The sequence below is a fragment of the Pongo pygmaeus genome, chromosome 13 (assembly GCF_028885625.2).
Source record: "Pongo pygmaeus isolate AG05252 chromosome 13, NHGRI_mPonPyg2-v2.0_pri, whole genome shotgun sequence".
In the NCBI taxonomy this organism is placed as follows: domain Eukaryota; kingdom Metazoa; phylum Chordata; class Mammalia; order Primates; family Hominidae; genus Pongo; species Pongo pygmaeus.
This window is the reverse complement of record NC_072386.2, coordinates 77,540,629-77,551,347: the sequence shown is the minus strand read 5'-3', so window position 1 is coordinate 77,551,347 and position 10,719 is coordinate 77,540,629. Positions and strand designations below refer to the sequence as shown.

At 42.4% G+C, this 10,719-nt stretch overlaps 1 protein-coding gene across 1 annotated transcript; it reads right to left on the bottom strand.

The window, feature by feature from the left end:
- Positions 1 to 207: 207 nt before the first annotated feature.
- LOC129043499 (ETS-related transcription factor Elf-2-like) lies at positions 208 to 9,764 on the bottom strand. The gene is given in 8 exon segments (XM_054500178.1): positions 208 to 468; positions 626 to 1,184; positions 1,323 to 1,413; positions 4,299 to 4,425; positions 8,298 to 8,570; positions 8,572 to 9,261; positions 9,263 to 9,502; positions 9,504 to 9,764. Coding segments are annotated over 8 exon segments (2,481 nt in total). The 5' UTR covers positions 9,744 to 9,764.
- Between the last annotated feature and the right edge of the window lie 955 nt (positions 9,765 to 10,719).

Genomic DNA, 10,719 nt, shown 5'->3' with positions numbered 1-10,719 from the left:
TGAAATTTATCAACACATTTCCCAGAAAAATGCAGATAAACATACATGTTACATACACATTACATGTTTAGAGGGTTTACAGATGCCCTGAAGTCTACCCAAGAATCCCCCAGAGAATTCCCAAACTCCAGAATAAGAACTTCTGCTCAGAACTCATCAAATATGACTGTAAAAGTTGTTCCTGGAAGGTCTAACTGCAACTCAGCTCTATCCCATACCAATTAATTGCAAGGCAGAGGCCAGCGGCAGAAGTTGTAACTGACAATTTTCTTTTGCGGGACCTGTGGCTGGCAGCTCTGGGTGGAAAAGATTTCCTTGATGCAAGAGCTGAAGGCTCTTCCCCAACATCAGCAAGCCTGGGGAGCTGAGCAGGTGGTCTTTATCCTGCACTTCCTGGGCCACCTTCTCTGGCAGCAGGAAACAGCCCCGGGCGGGATCAAGGAGCACTGTTGGAGATGGGTCAGGCTTCTTAAGGGGAAGGACCCCTCCAGCTGGCCTGTGTGAGCTGAGGACAACATGGTCCTCCCAGCAGGAACTCACTGGAGACACCTGGGCCTTGTCAGTCAAGTTATTTTCTGTCAAGCAATTGGGATAAACATTTCCCTCTAGGGGCCCCGGACTGCACCTGAAGGAACTGAGGTCTCTCTGGGTCTCCAGGGCCCTGGATGCAGATGTCTTGCGGAGAGAGGGGGCTTTTCTTGTCCTCCTGCTCCTGGGTCTCTACCTGACTCTCCTCCTCTATCACTGCTCTGGGCTTTTCTTGGGTCCTCACCTTGGTCTTATTCGGTGGCCTGGCTGGAATCGGAAGCAGCTTCCTAGCCCCAGCCAGCTCACATGGTGAAGGCAGTTGGAGAGTGAACTTGCTGCTGGGAGGAGGGATCCTCACCGAGCTGGGGTGTCCCAACATCATGGAGTTGCCAGCAGACAGCACGGGTTTCTTCCTTGAGGGGAGCCCGCAGCCCACAGCAGGCAGGACCCTCAGGGAGGCGCCCGTGTCTGATGGGAGACGACACGGTCTCCTAGGCGCGCTGTAGAAGCTGACTGGAGAAGGCCCACGACTCTGCTGAGGGTTAAAGAGGAATCGGAAAGGGCCCGGGGTAGACGTGGGCGCCGCAGGGTGAACCGCGCCCGGCTGAGAGGACTCACGGGCTATGGGAGCTTGTGGGCGACGGCCCGGCAGGGGCCTGCGGCGGGACCAGGGACAAAATATACTTAATAAATTGCCCATTTAGAGCAAGTTGTGTGGGTACAATGGCGAGAGAACGGTCAGTAATGGAGACGCTGCTCCGTAGTCTCCCACTTCTCTTTCGCCAGGCGCGCACTGGGCAGCTGAGCGCTTGTGAGGTCCCAGTGGGGCTAGTGACAGAACCAGGACGCGCCGAAGCGCGCGGCAGCACCCCCGCCGTAGGGCGCCTACCAGAGAGGTCAAAGGGCAAAAGAGAGAGCCCCACCCCCACCGCGCCCGCCTCCGCCGGGCCCAGCAGGACTCTCTAACACCTGGGGACATCCTGCTGCTGCGGGCAGGTGTGTGGCCTCGGATGGGTCCCTCTGTGGGGCTGTGGGGTATGCGGGCTGACATGTCAGAGCCCTTCCCGCCTGGCGCCTGGCCTGGGCGCTGCCTTGGCACCCAGTGGCCCTGTATTGGCCGGCCTGTCCCCTGGGTTACAGGGCCAGAACCTGCTGGAAGCCAAGCACGGGGCCACCCGGATCCTGCCAGGCTCCCCCAGGGCTGCTCCAGTGCCTCTATGCCGCCTGGAGCCAGGTCCACCTTCTACATGGCCACCCTGGCTGCTAGGGCCACCAGCCCCGCTAGGAAGGTTTCCAAGGAGAGGACGCGGTGCCCTGACCTGACTGGATGCTGCCCCTTACCACATCCCTTCCTGGCAGGCGGGATCTCCACTTCTTTTCACAAATGTACCTAAGACCTTTCTGCAGGTCATTCAGGTAGTCATGGACCAGCCAGGCTTTGAACCCGGGCTGTGCGATTCCACAGCTGGCGCTCTGGCTTGTGTGCCTCCTGATCGTGGATACAGCATGTATTCTTATTTTTACTGTAGTCCTGGGGTACTTAGCACCTGGCATATCTGTAATAAGCACATTCACACCTAGAAGTAGGTCTTCACTTCAACATGTAAGTTGACCATGGCCCACTCTGGGCTCCAGTCCTCTACAAAGATGTAGGGCAGGGACTACCAGTTGTCAGCACAACACCATCCCACATTGCTCTTCTAATGGAGCCTTTCAGCTCAGATGTTCTTTCTTGTCTAGTGGGAAGGATCCAAGTATCTAAAGATTATGTTCTAGATCAGCTTTGGTCTATCCTAAAAGAAATTCACCAGGGGAATTATTCCATATTGATAAGAACCAGTTTCTTTGGCCTTCCTGGAATATGTCTAGAAAGCAAATGTGTCATTTATTTGCAAGTTAATAGTGGAGCAATGTATTGGATTAAAATATGATCAACACAATTTGGTCATTGTGAGCATGCCAGCTGGATCCACTCTTCACCACACATTAACACTATAATTTCAGATCTTATGCCCAAGAGAAGGACATACTGTTGGGTGTCTGGACAAGGAAAACACGCGTGAAAAATCAACGATTCTTCTTAGACCCCTCAGGCACGTGAAGTCATGGAGCAAACCATGACCCCATAATTGGAGAGACAGAGTAATACTAAAAATCACAACTTACAGCCTCAGAAACCCACAGGTAGAGACCTCCACAGGAACAAGCAACTGGGTAGGGAAAGCAAAGTGCAACTGACAAATTGCTGGAGGCCCAGTGTGAGCAAGGCTGAGAGTTAAAACTCTTAAGAGTTCCCAGTCATAGAGAGGCCCCATGAGCTGTAAAGCTTCAATAGCTCTACTGGGTTCTGAAAGTGAAAAGGTGTGAAAAATTGCATTTCTCTAATGATTAGTAATGTTGCATTACTCTGGTGGTTAGTAATTTTTTCATTTTTGCTGGCCACTTGTATGTCTTCTTTTGAGAAGTGTCTGTTAATGTCTTTTGCCCATTTCTTGATGAGGCTATTTGGTTTTTAATTTTGTCTTGTTCAATTGTTTACATTCCTTATAGATTCTGGATATTAGAGCTTTGTCAGATGCTTAGTTTGCAAATATTTTCTCCCATTCTGTAGGTTGTCTGTTTGCTCTGTTGATAGTTCTTTTACTGTCCATAAGCACTTTTGTTTAATTAGGTCCCACTTGTCAATTTTTGTATTTGTTGCAATTGCTTTTGAGGATATAGTCATAAATTCTTTGCCAATGCTGATGTCCAGAACGCTGTTTTCTAGGTTTTCTTCTAGGGTTCTTATATTCTGAGGTCTTACATGTGAATCTTTAATCCATAGTGGTTACTTTTTGTATATGGTGAAAGGTAGGGGTCCAGTTTCAGTCTTCAGTATATGGCTAGCCAGATATCTCAGGAACATTTATTGACTAGGGAGTCCTTTCCTCTTTGCTTATTTCCTCTTTGCTTCAACTTTGTTGAAGATCATAAGGCTGTAGGTGTTCGGCTTTATTCTTGGTTTCTCTATTCTGTTCCATTGGTCTGCATGTCTGTTTTTGTACCAGTACCATGCTGTTTTGGTTACTGTAGCCTTATAGTATAATTTGAAGTCTGGTAGCATGATGCCCCTGGCTTTGTTCTCTTTGCTCAGGATTGCTTTAGTTATTCGGGCCCTTTATTAGTTCCATATAAATTTTAGAATAGTTTTTCCTAGTTCTGTGAAAAATGATGTTGATAGCTTGATAGGAATAGTATTGAATCCATAGATTGCTTTGGGCAGTATGGCCATTTTATCAATATTGATTCTTCAAATTAATGAGCATGGAAAGTTTTTCTATTTGTTTGTGTCATCTCTGATTTCTTTCAGCAGTGTTTTGTAGTTCTCGTAGAGATCTTTTATCTCCATGGTTAGACGTATTCTTACATATTTATTTATTTGTTTTTGACTATTGTAAATGGGATTGCTTGCTTTATTGGGTTTTCAGCTTGTTATTGTTATATAGAAATGCTACTTATTTTATACATTTGTATTATATCCTTAAACTATATCAAAAGCATTTATTAGTTCAGGATTCTTTTGGTGGAGTCCTTAGGATTTTCTAGGTGTAGAATCATATAGTTTGACTTCTTCTTTTCTTACTTGGATGCCTATTATTTCTTTCTCTTGCCTGATTGTTCTGGCTTGGACTTCTTGTTATGTCAATTTTATCTGAAGTTTTAAAACAATTTATTAGAGACAGAAATAAACATATCTACAACATTAGTAATAATTGCAGACCAGGGCTTACGGACCATGGGAATAGTCATTTGAAACTTTTTGTTTTTGTTGTTGTTGTCACTAACTGGCTTTTTCTCATCCATGCTCAGGATATGCATTGAGGACTCTTCATCTAATAGCCCTGACTCACGCAGAACCTGCACCCAAGAATCAAGCTCAGGCTTTTTGGCCACTCAGGTTCCAAGAAAAGCAGCCTTATGGACTCTCTCAAGTGTGGGTTGCTGAGGATCTTTCTCAAAAGGTGAGGTCCTGACTCTCCTCTCTCTCCCAACTACAGCAGATTCCCATCTTTGTACCTGGCTCTAAGCTTGCAGGTGGAGCCCGGATGCTGGCCCCTGTCTCTCCAGGATGTCTTGGCTTCTACGCTCTCTCCCATCAAGGTCTAGGAAGAGGAAGGGTTTTGCATTAGTCCTTGGCCTATGGCTGACACAGTGGTTTTGGTGGCTTTCAACTGTGGTCTAGGCTGGCTGGTGACCCTGTGTGCACCCCTTGTTTTCCAGCAATGGCAAGCTGCCCCAGCAATAGTAAAAGAAGGGCTCCACTGAAATCACAGCCATAGACACAATGGTCCATCATCGTCACTGTGCCTGTTGCAGAATTGCCTCATGTTCTACTCAGGCTCTGCCCTTAAAAACAAAGCTTGGACTCACACAGGTCCAAGCATAGCACAGATCAAATGCTGGCATCAGGAGGAATCCTCACCTCTTATACCTTCTTCCTGGAGTGCTGCAGGGTGTTGCAGAAAAGGAAAATGCAGTGGAAAGGCTGGAGACAGAAGGCCAAGGCTGGGAGGTACACGATGCCCTGTGCAAGGGCTCCCTTGAGTTCTTTCTGGCCTGCAGCCTCCATAAGCATAAAAAACCTATACCCAGACTGTGAGAACATAGTGTGAGGAACTGCAGCATCATGTTGGAGCTGGGCCTCCCCAAAGCCATGCTGGAGGTGTTTGTGGCCCTGTCCTCCAACTGGAGAGATGGCCTGGGCATGAGGCCGGCATGCCCTCCTCACCTGGATAGTAAAGTCAGCCAGGTAGCAGGATCCGCCTCCTGAAATAATTCATTCTCTGCTCCCAGCCTTTGGTGACAATCTGAAGAACCCACTCCAAGTTGTCCTGCTGGCTTCCATGCTGACATCATGAATGTTCCTGAACCAGCTGGAGGCGAGTTTGGATATGACAGAGATACATCATTGCTGAAAGAGATCAGGAGTAGGTGAGGGTCAGGTGCTGGGTCTCTAACCCAGGGGCAGGCTCTTATCCCAGGGAACTGAATCAGGGCTGTGGAAACCACAACAGGAACAACTTGAACCAGGAAAAGAATTAAAGGCCTTTCTTGCTTGCTTAGCTTTTTTGTTGTACTTTTCATTTTTATCAAATCAATGAATTCACATAAGAACAAGTTAAATAAGTGAAGAGCATGTGATGAAAAGCAGCTGTTCTCCCTCTTCTTTTTCACCTCCCAGCACCATGGCTTAGTGGTGACTTCTTTAATTCTTTTAGCTTTCACTGCTTTTCATGATTATTGTGATAACACTAATCAGTATTTCTCAAAATATAAGTTGCAACCCACTACTGGATCATTAATTTCATTTAGGAGGTCATGTCCAGCTCTTTTTAAAATTTTAATTGATACATAATATTTATAGATATTTATGCGATACGAAGTGATATATCAAAACATGTATACATAGTGTGATAATCAGTTCAGGGTAATTAGCATACCATCACCTGAAACATTTATCATTTCTTTATAGTGATAACATGTAAACGCCTCTCTTTCAGTTATTTTGAAATATACATTATTGAAAACTATAGCCACTCTGCTGTACAATAAGCCACCAGAGCTTATTCCTGCTATCTAATTATACTTTTGTACCTGTTAACCACTCCCTCCCCAGTCTCTGGCACCCACTGTTTTATTTTCTACTTCTATGAGATCAACCTTTTAGATTCCACATATAAGTAAGATCGTGTGATATTTGTCTTTCTGTGTCCGGCTTATTTCATTTAATATAATGTCTTCCAGGGTCACCCATGTTGTTGGAAATTAAAGGGTTTCAGTTTTTTTAGTGGCTGAAGAGGATTCCATTCTGTGTATGTACCGCATTTGTAACAATCTATGTATGCATTGATAGACACTTAGGTTGATTCCATTTCTTGGCTATTGTGAATAGTACTACAATAATCATGGGAGTGCAAGTATTTCTTCAGCATACTGATTTAATTTTATCTGAATATACACCCAATAGTGGGATTGCTATATCTAGTATTTCTGTTTGTAAGAAGAAAGGAAAGAAGGAAGGAAGGAAGGAAGGGAGGAAGGAAGGAGAGAGAGAAAGAAAGAAGGAAAAGAAAGGAAGGAAGGAAAGAAAGAAAGAAAGTAAGAAAGTAAGAAAGAAAGAAAGAAAGAAAAAGCTCCAGGTATTAGAGCTACCTGACAAAAATTCATGCTGAGCCTGAACTTCCTAGAGACAGTAGAACTGAAACTGATATATCTGCACAAATGCCAGGGCTGAATGAGTGACACAGGCATGTTACAGCAAAAGGCCAAAGCCATTTGTTAATTTGTCCACAGTTAAGAAACTGACAGACTTAAACTACCATATAAAATGTTACACGTAAATTCTATAACAATACTGTGCTAGGTACAAGATTTTTACATTTTTTCTTTTAATAAAAAAGCTTTACACAAACAAGCCATTAGCTTATTTTAAGAAAGAAAAAAAAAGTTAGTCTGAGGGCTTTGTTTTAAATTAGCTTAAGCTATAAGATATATATATATGTATATATATGTGTGTGTGTATATATAGTGATACATATATAGTGATATATATAGTGATATATATGTATATACATATATATGTATATATATGTGTATATGTGTGTGTATATATAGTGATATATATATCACTATATATGTATATATGTATATATGTATATATGTGTATATATACATGTGTATATATACACATGTATATATACACACATATACACTTATATGTATATACATATATGTGTATATACACATATGTGCATATATGTGTATATACACATATGTGCATATATGTGTATATATACATATATACATATATACACATATATGTATATACACATATATGTATATATGTATATATATATCACTAGATCTTCTTTTGCTATCCTTTTTCTGAAGTTTTTGGATCCATTCTTCAATTCACATTCTAAAATACCTCTATTAGCAGGGTCTTCACTTAGCACCAGTTAGGTGATTATTGTGCAAACACAGTAATAATTGCTGGGATGCATATAAAATGCATCAAAAATTGCTATATGTAACAATGAGATCAGTCATCCCAACCCCTCCCCACTGAAAACTACATAACCTCTTACAGAATGTTAGTGTTCCAAGTCTTAGTGTAACTTGATCTCATAGTGAGCTGCTTGGTCCCTTTCAATTCTTTTGATTGACGGGTTCAGTTGTTTCTGTAAGAGGTAGTTTTCTGTCAGCATCTTAATATGTAGTTCATTTCCCACTGAAACATGAGATAGGTAATTTATTTCCAGTAAGTTTGATTGTTTTCCTGTTCTCTTTTTTTCTTTTTCTTTTTTTTTGAGTTGGAGTTTCGCTCTGGTTGCCCAGGCTGGAGTGCGATGGCGCGATCTTGGCTCACTGCAACCTCCTCCTCCTGGGTTCAAGTGATTCTCATGTCTTAGCCTCCCAAGTAGCTGGAATTACAGGCGCCCACCACCATGCCTGGCTATTTTTTGTATTTTTAGTAGAGACAGGGTTTCACCATGTTGGCCAAGCTGGTCTCAAACTCCTGACCTCAGGTGAACCACCTGCCTCAGCCTCCCAAAGTGCTGGGATTGTGAGCCACCGCGCCTGGCCAATTGTTTTCCTATAAGCATTAAAAATGTCTTAAAGTCTTCTTTGACTTTTTCTTGATGACTTCCCTTGCAAATGTTTATGTCACTACTACCACTAACAGCCTGAAGCACATGGTGGAGCTGCTATTTTATTTCTCACGTCACTAGTCCATCATTTTCATAGTTACAGGAAGGGGCAATAGCTGAAGCTACACTGACAACCACTACGTGGGTAACTGTCTTATTTGCATCTGCCAGCTTTTCTTCTTTCAGCTGCAAAGTTTTCACATCATGTTCTTGCATTCTTGCCACTGCTTCTGATTTAACCTCTGGCCCCTTTATGACCACACTGATAACTCGAGGAGGAGTCTGGCCAGATGCCTGCTGAGTAGGTACTGAGAGTCTCATCACAGGTGTACCATGGGCTATTGAAACAAACAAGGGTAAGTGCTCTCACAGCCAATGGTGTTCCAACAATGTTAATGCTTCCTGATCCAGTTAAATTTGACTTTGTCTGCAGTTGACACTGTGCAAGCTGTGTAGCTGGGAGAGTAATAATTTTGACAGGCTGCATGGTGATTTTTTCTTGGTTTTCAGTAGAAACTGTCATCATAGTAGGGATTATCTGAATGACTACCTTTGGAGAGGTCGCTGTTGTTGGATTAGTGCTGGTTATTAATGGTGCACCTGCATTAACTGACTGAACTGCCACAGTTGAAATGTTCTGACCTAATGATGTCATTACAACAGGTACTTGCATTGCCACACAAACTGTCCTTGGAGCTGCTGTTGCTGATACAGATGCAGTGGTAGTTGGAAACCTGCATGAAGCATCGTGACGGGGGGAAGTGATATTCACAACTCTAGCTACACCCTTCTCTGCTCTGGAGAAGTTTATGGGGGTTGAATTTTTTCTACCACAAACAGAGGATGCTGCTTTCAGGAGACTTTCTGCCGACAGTGACACTCGTTCCAATGATTTTTTATCAGTAGCTCCTGCTAAATTTTCATTACAGAGTTCACTTCTGTCATCATCTCTGACCACTATGTTTTTGGGCATATCCTTAAACTGATACACATGCCTCTGTCCTTCAACCTTTGCGAGACTTCCCTTTTGGTAGCTTTGCAATAATTCCCCTTTGGTAATAGAATCTCAAAGCTCATTCCATAGTTTCATAGTTCATGTTTGGTTTGTTCTTATGCTTTCCCCAAAGCTTGGAGACAGCCTTTGAATCCACCAGCCTGAATATGCCTTTTTCTCTCTGAATCCATTTAATATACTGGAGACAAATATTTTTATCTTTAAGTAGATCTAAAAGAAACTCCCACAAATATATTATGTTTCCTTTTCCTTTTCTCTTTTTTTTTTTTTATACCTAACTCAGGAGACCCACTGGAAATTGGTGATTGTTGGGTCTTTGGTTTACAGCCAATTTTTTTCCTTTTCATTGGTTCATGGCTATCTGATGATGTAGGAATAGGAGAGGTATTCATGGGTTCAGACCCCTCAGTTGACACCTCCACTACAGTTTCTGTAATGACATCTGGCCTCATAGCAACATGGATAAATTCAGGACTTCTTGAATCCCTCAAGTAAGTGGGAGATTTCATAGGAAGCAGGGCTTCAGCAGCTTCAATTCTCTTTTGGAGTCATGTTCAAAATAATCTTGCTCAGGCCAATGTCTTAAAGCATTTCTGCTGTTTTCCTCTAGTAGTTTCATATTTTGGGGTCTTATATTTATGTCTTTAATCCATTTGAGTTTATTTTTCTATCTGGTGAAGGATAGAGATACAGTTTCATTCGGTGTGTGCACATCCCGTTTTCCAAGCACCATTTGTTGAAGAGTCTGTCCTGTTTGCAACGTGTGCTCTTGGCACTTTGTCAAAAATCAGTTGGCTTAGATGCATGGAGTTATTTCCGGGCTTTCTGTTCTGTCCCTTTGGTCTATTTGTCTTTCTTTATGCTAATGTCATCCTGTTTAGGTTATTATAACTTTGTAGTATATTGTGTATTTTGAAGTCAGGCAGTATGATGTTTGGAGCTTACTTTCTTTTTCTTCTTCTCCAGATTGCTTTGTCTATTTGGGGTCTTTTTTGGTTCCATATGAGTTTTAGGATTGCTTTTCCTATCTCTGTGAAGAGTGTCACTGGTATTTTGATAGAGATTTCATTATCTATAGATAGCTTTGGTTAGGACTGGCATCTTAAAAATATTAGTTTTTCTAATGCAAGAACACAGGATATCTTTCCATTTATTTGCATCCGCTTAATTTCTTTCATCAATATTTTATACTTTTCAAATCAGAGGTCTTTCAGCTCCTGGTTAAATTTATTTTTAGGAGTCTCTTTTTTTGTGGCTATTTTCTATGGAATCTTTTTCTACATTTTCTTTTCAGATAGTCCATTATTAGTGTATACAAGTGCTGCCGATTTTTGTATTTTGTCTTTGTATCCTGCAACTTTACTGAATTCATTTATCTTAACAGGTTTTTTTTGGTGGAATCTTCGGCATTTTATGTATATACGAGTATAAATCTAGAGAAAAGTAAACTCTTATACACCGTTGGTGGAAATATAAATTAATAAA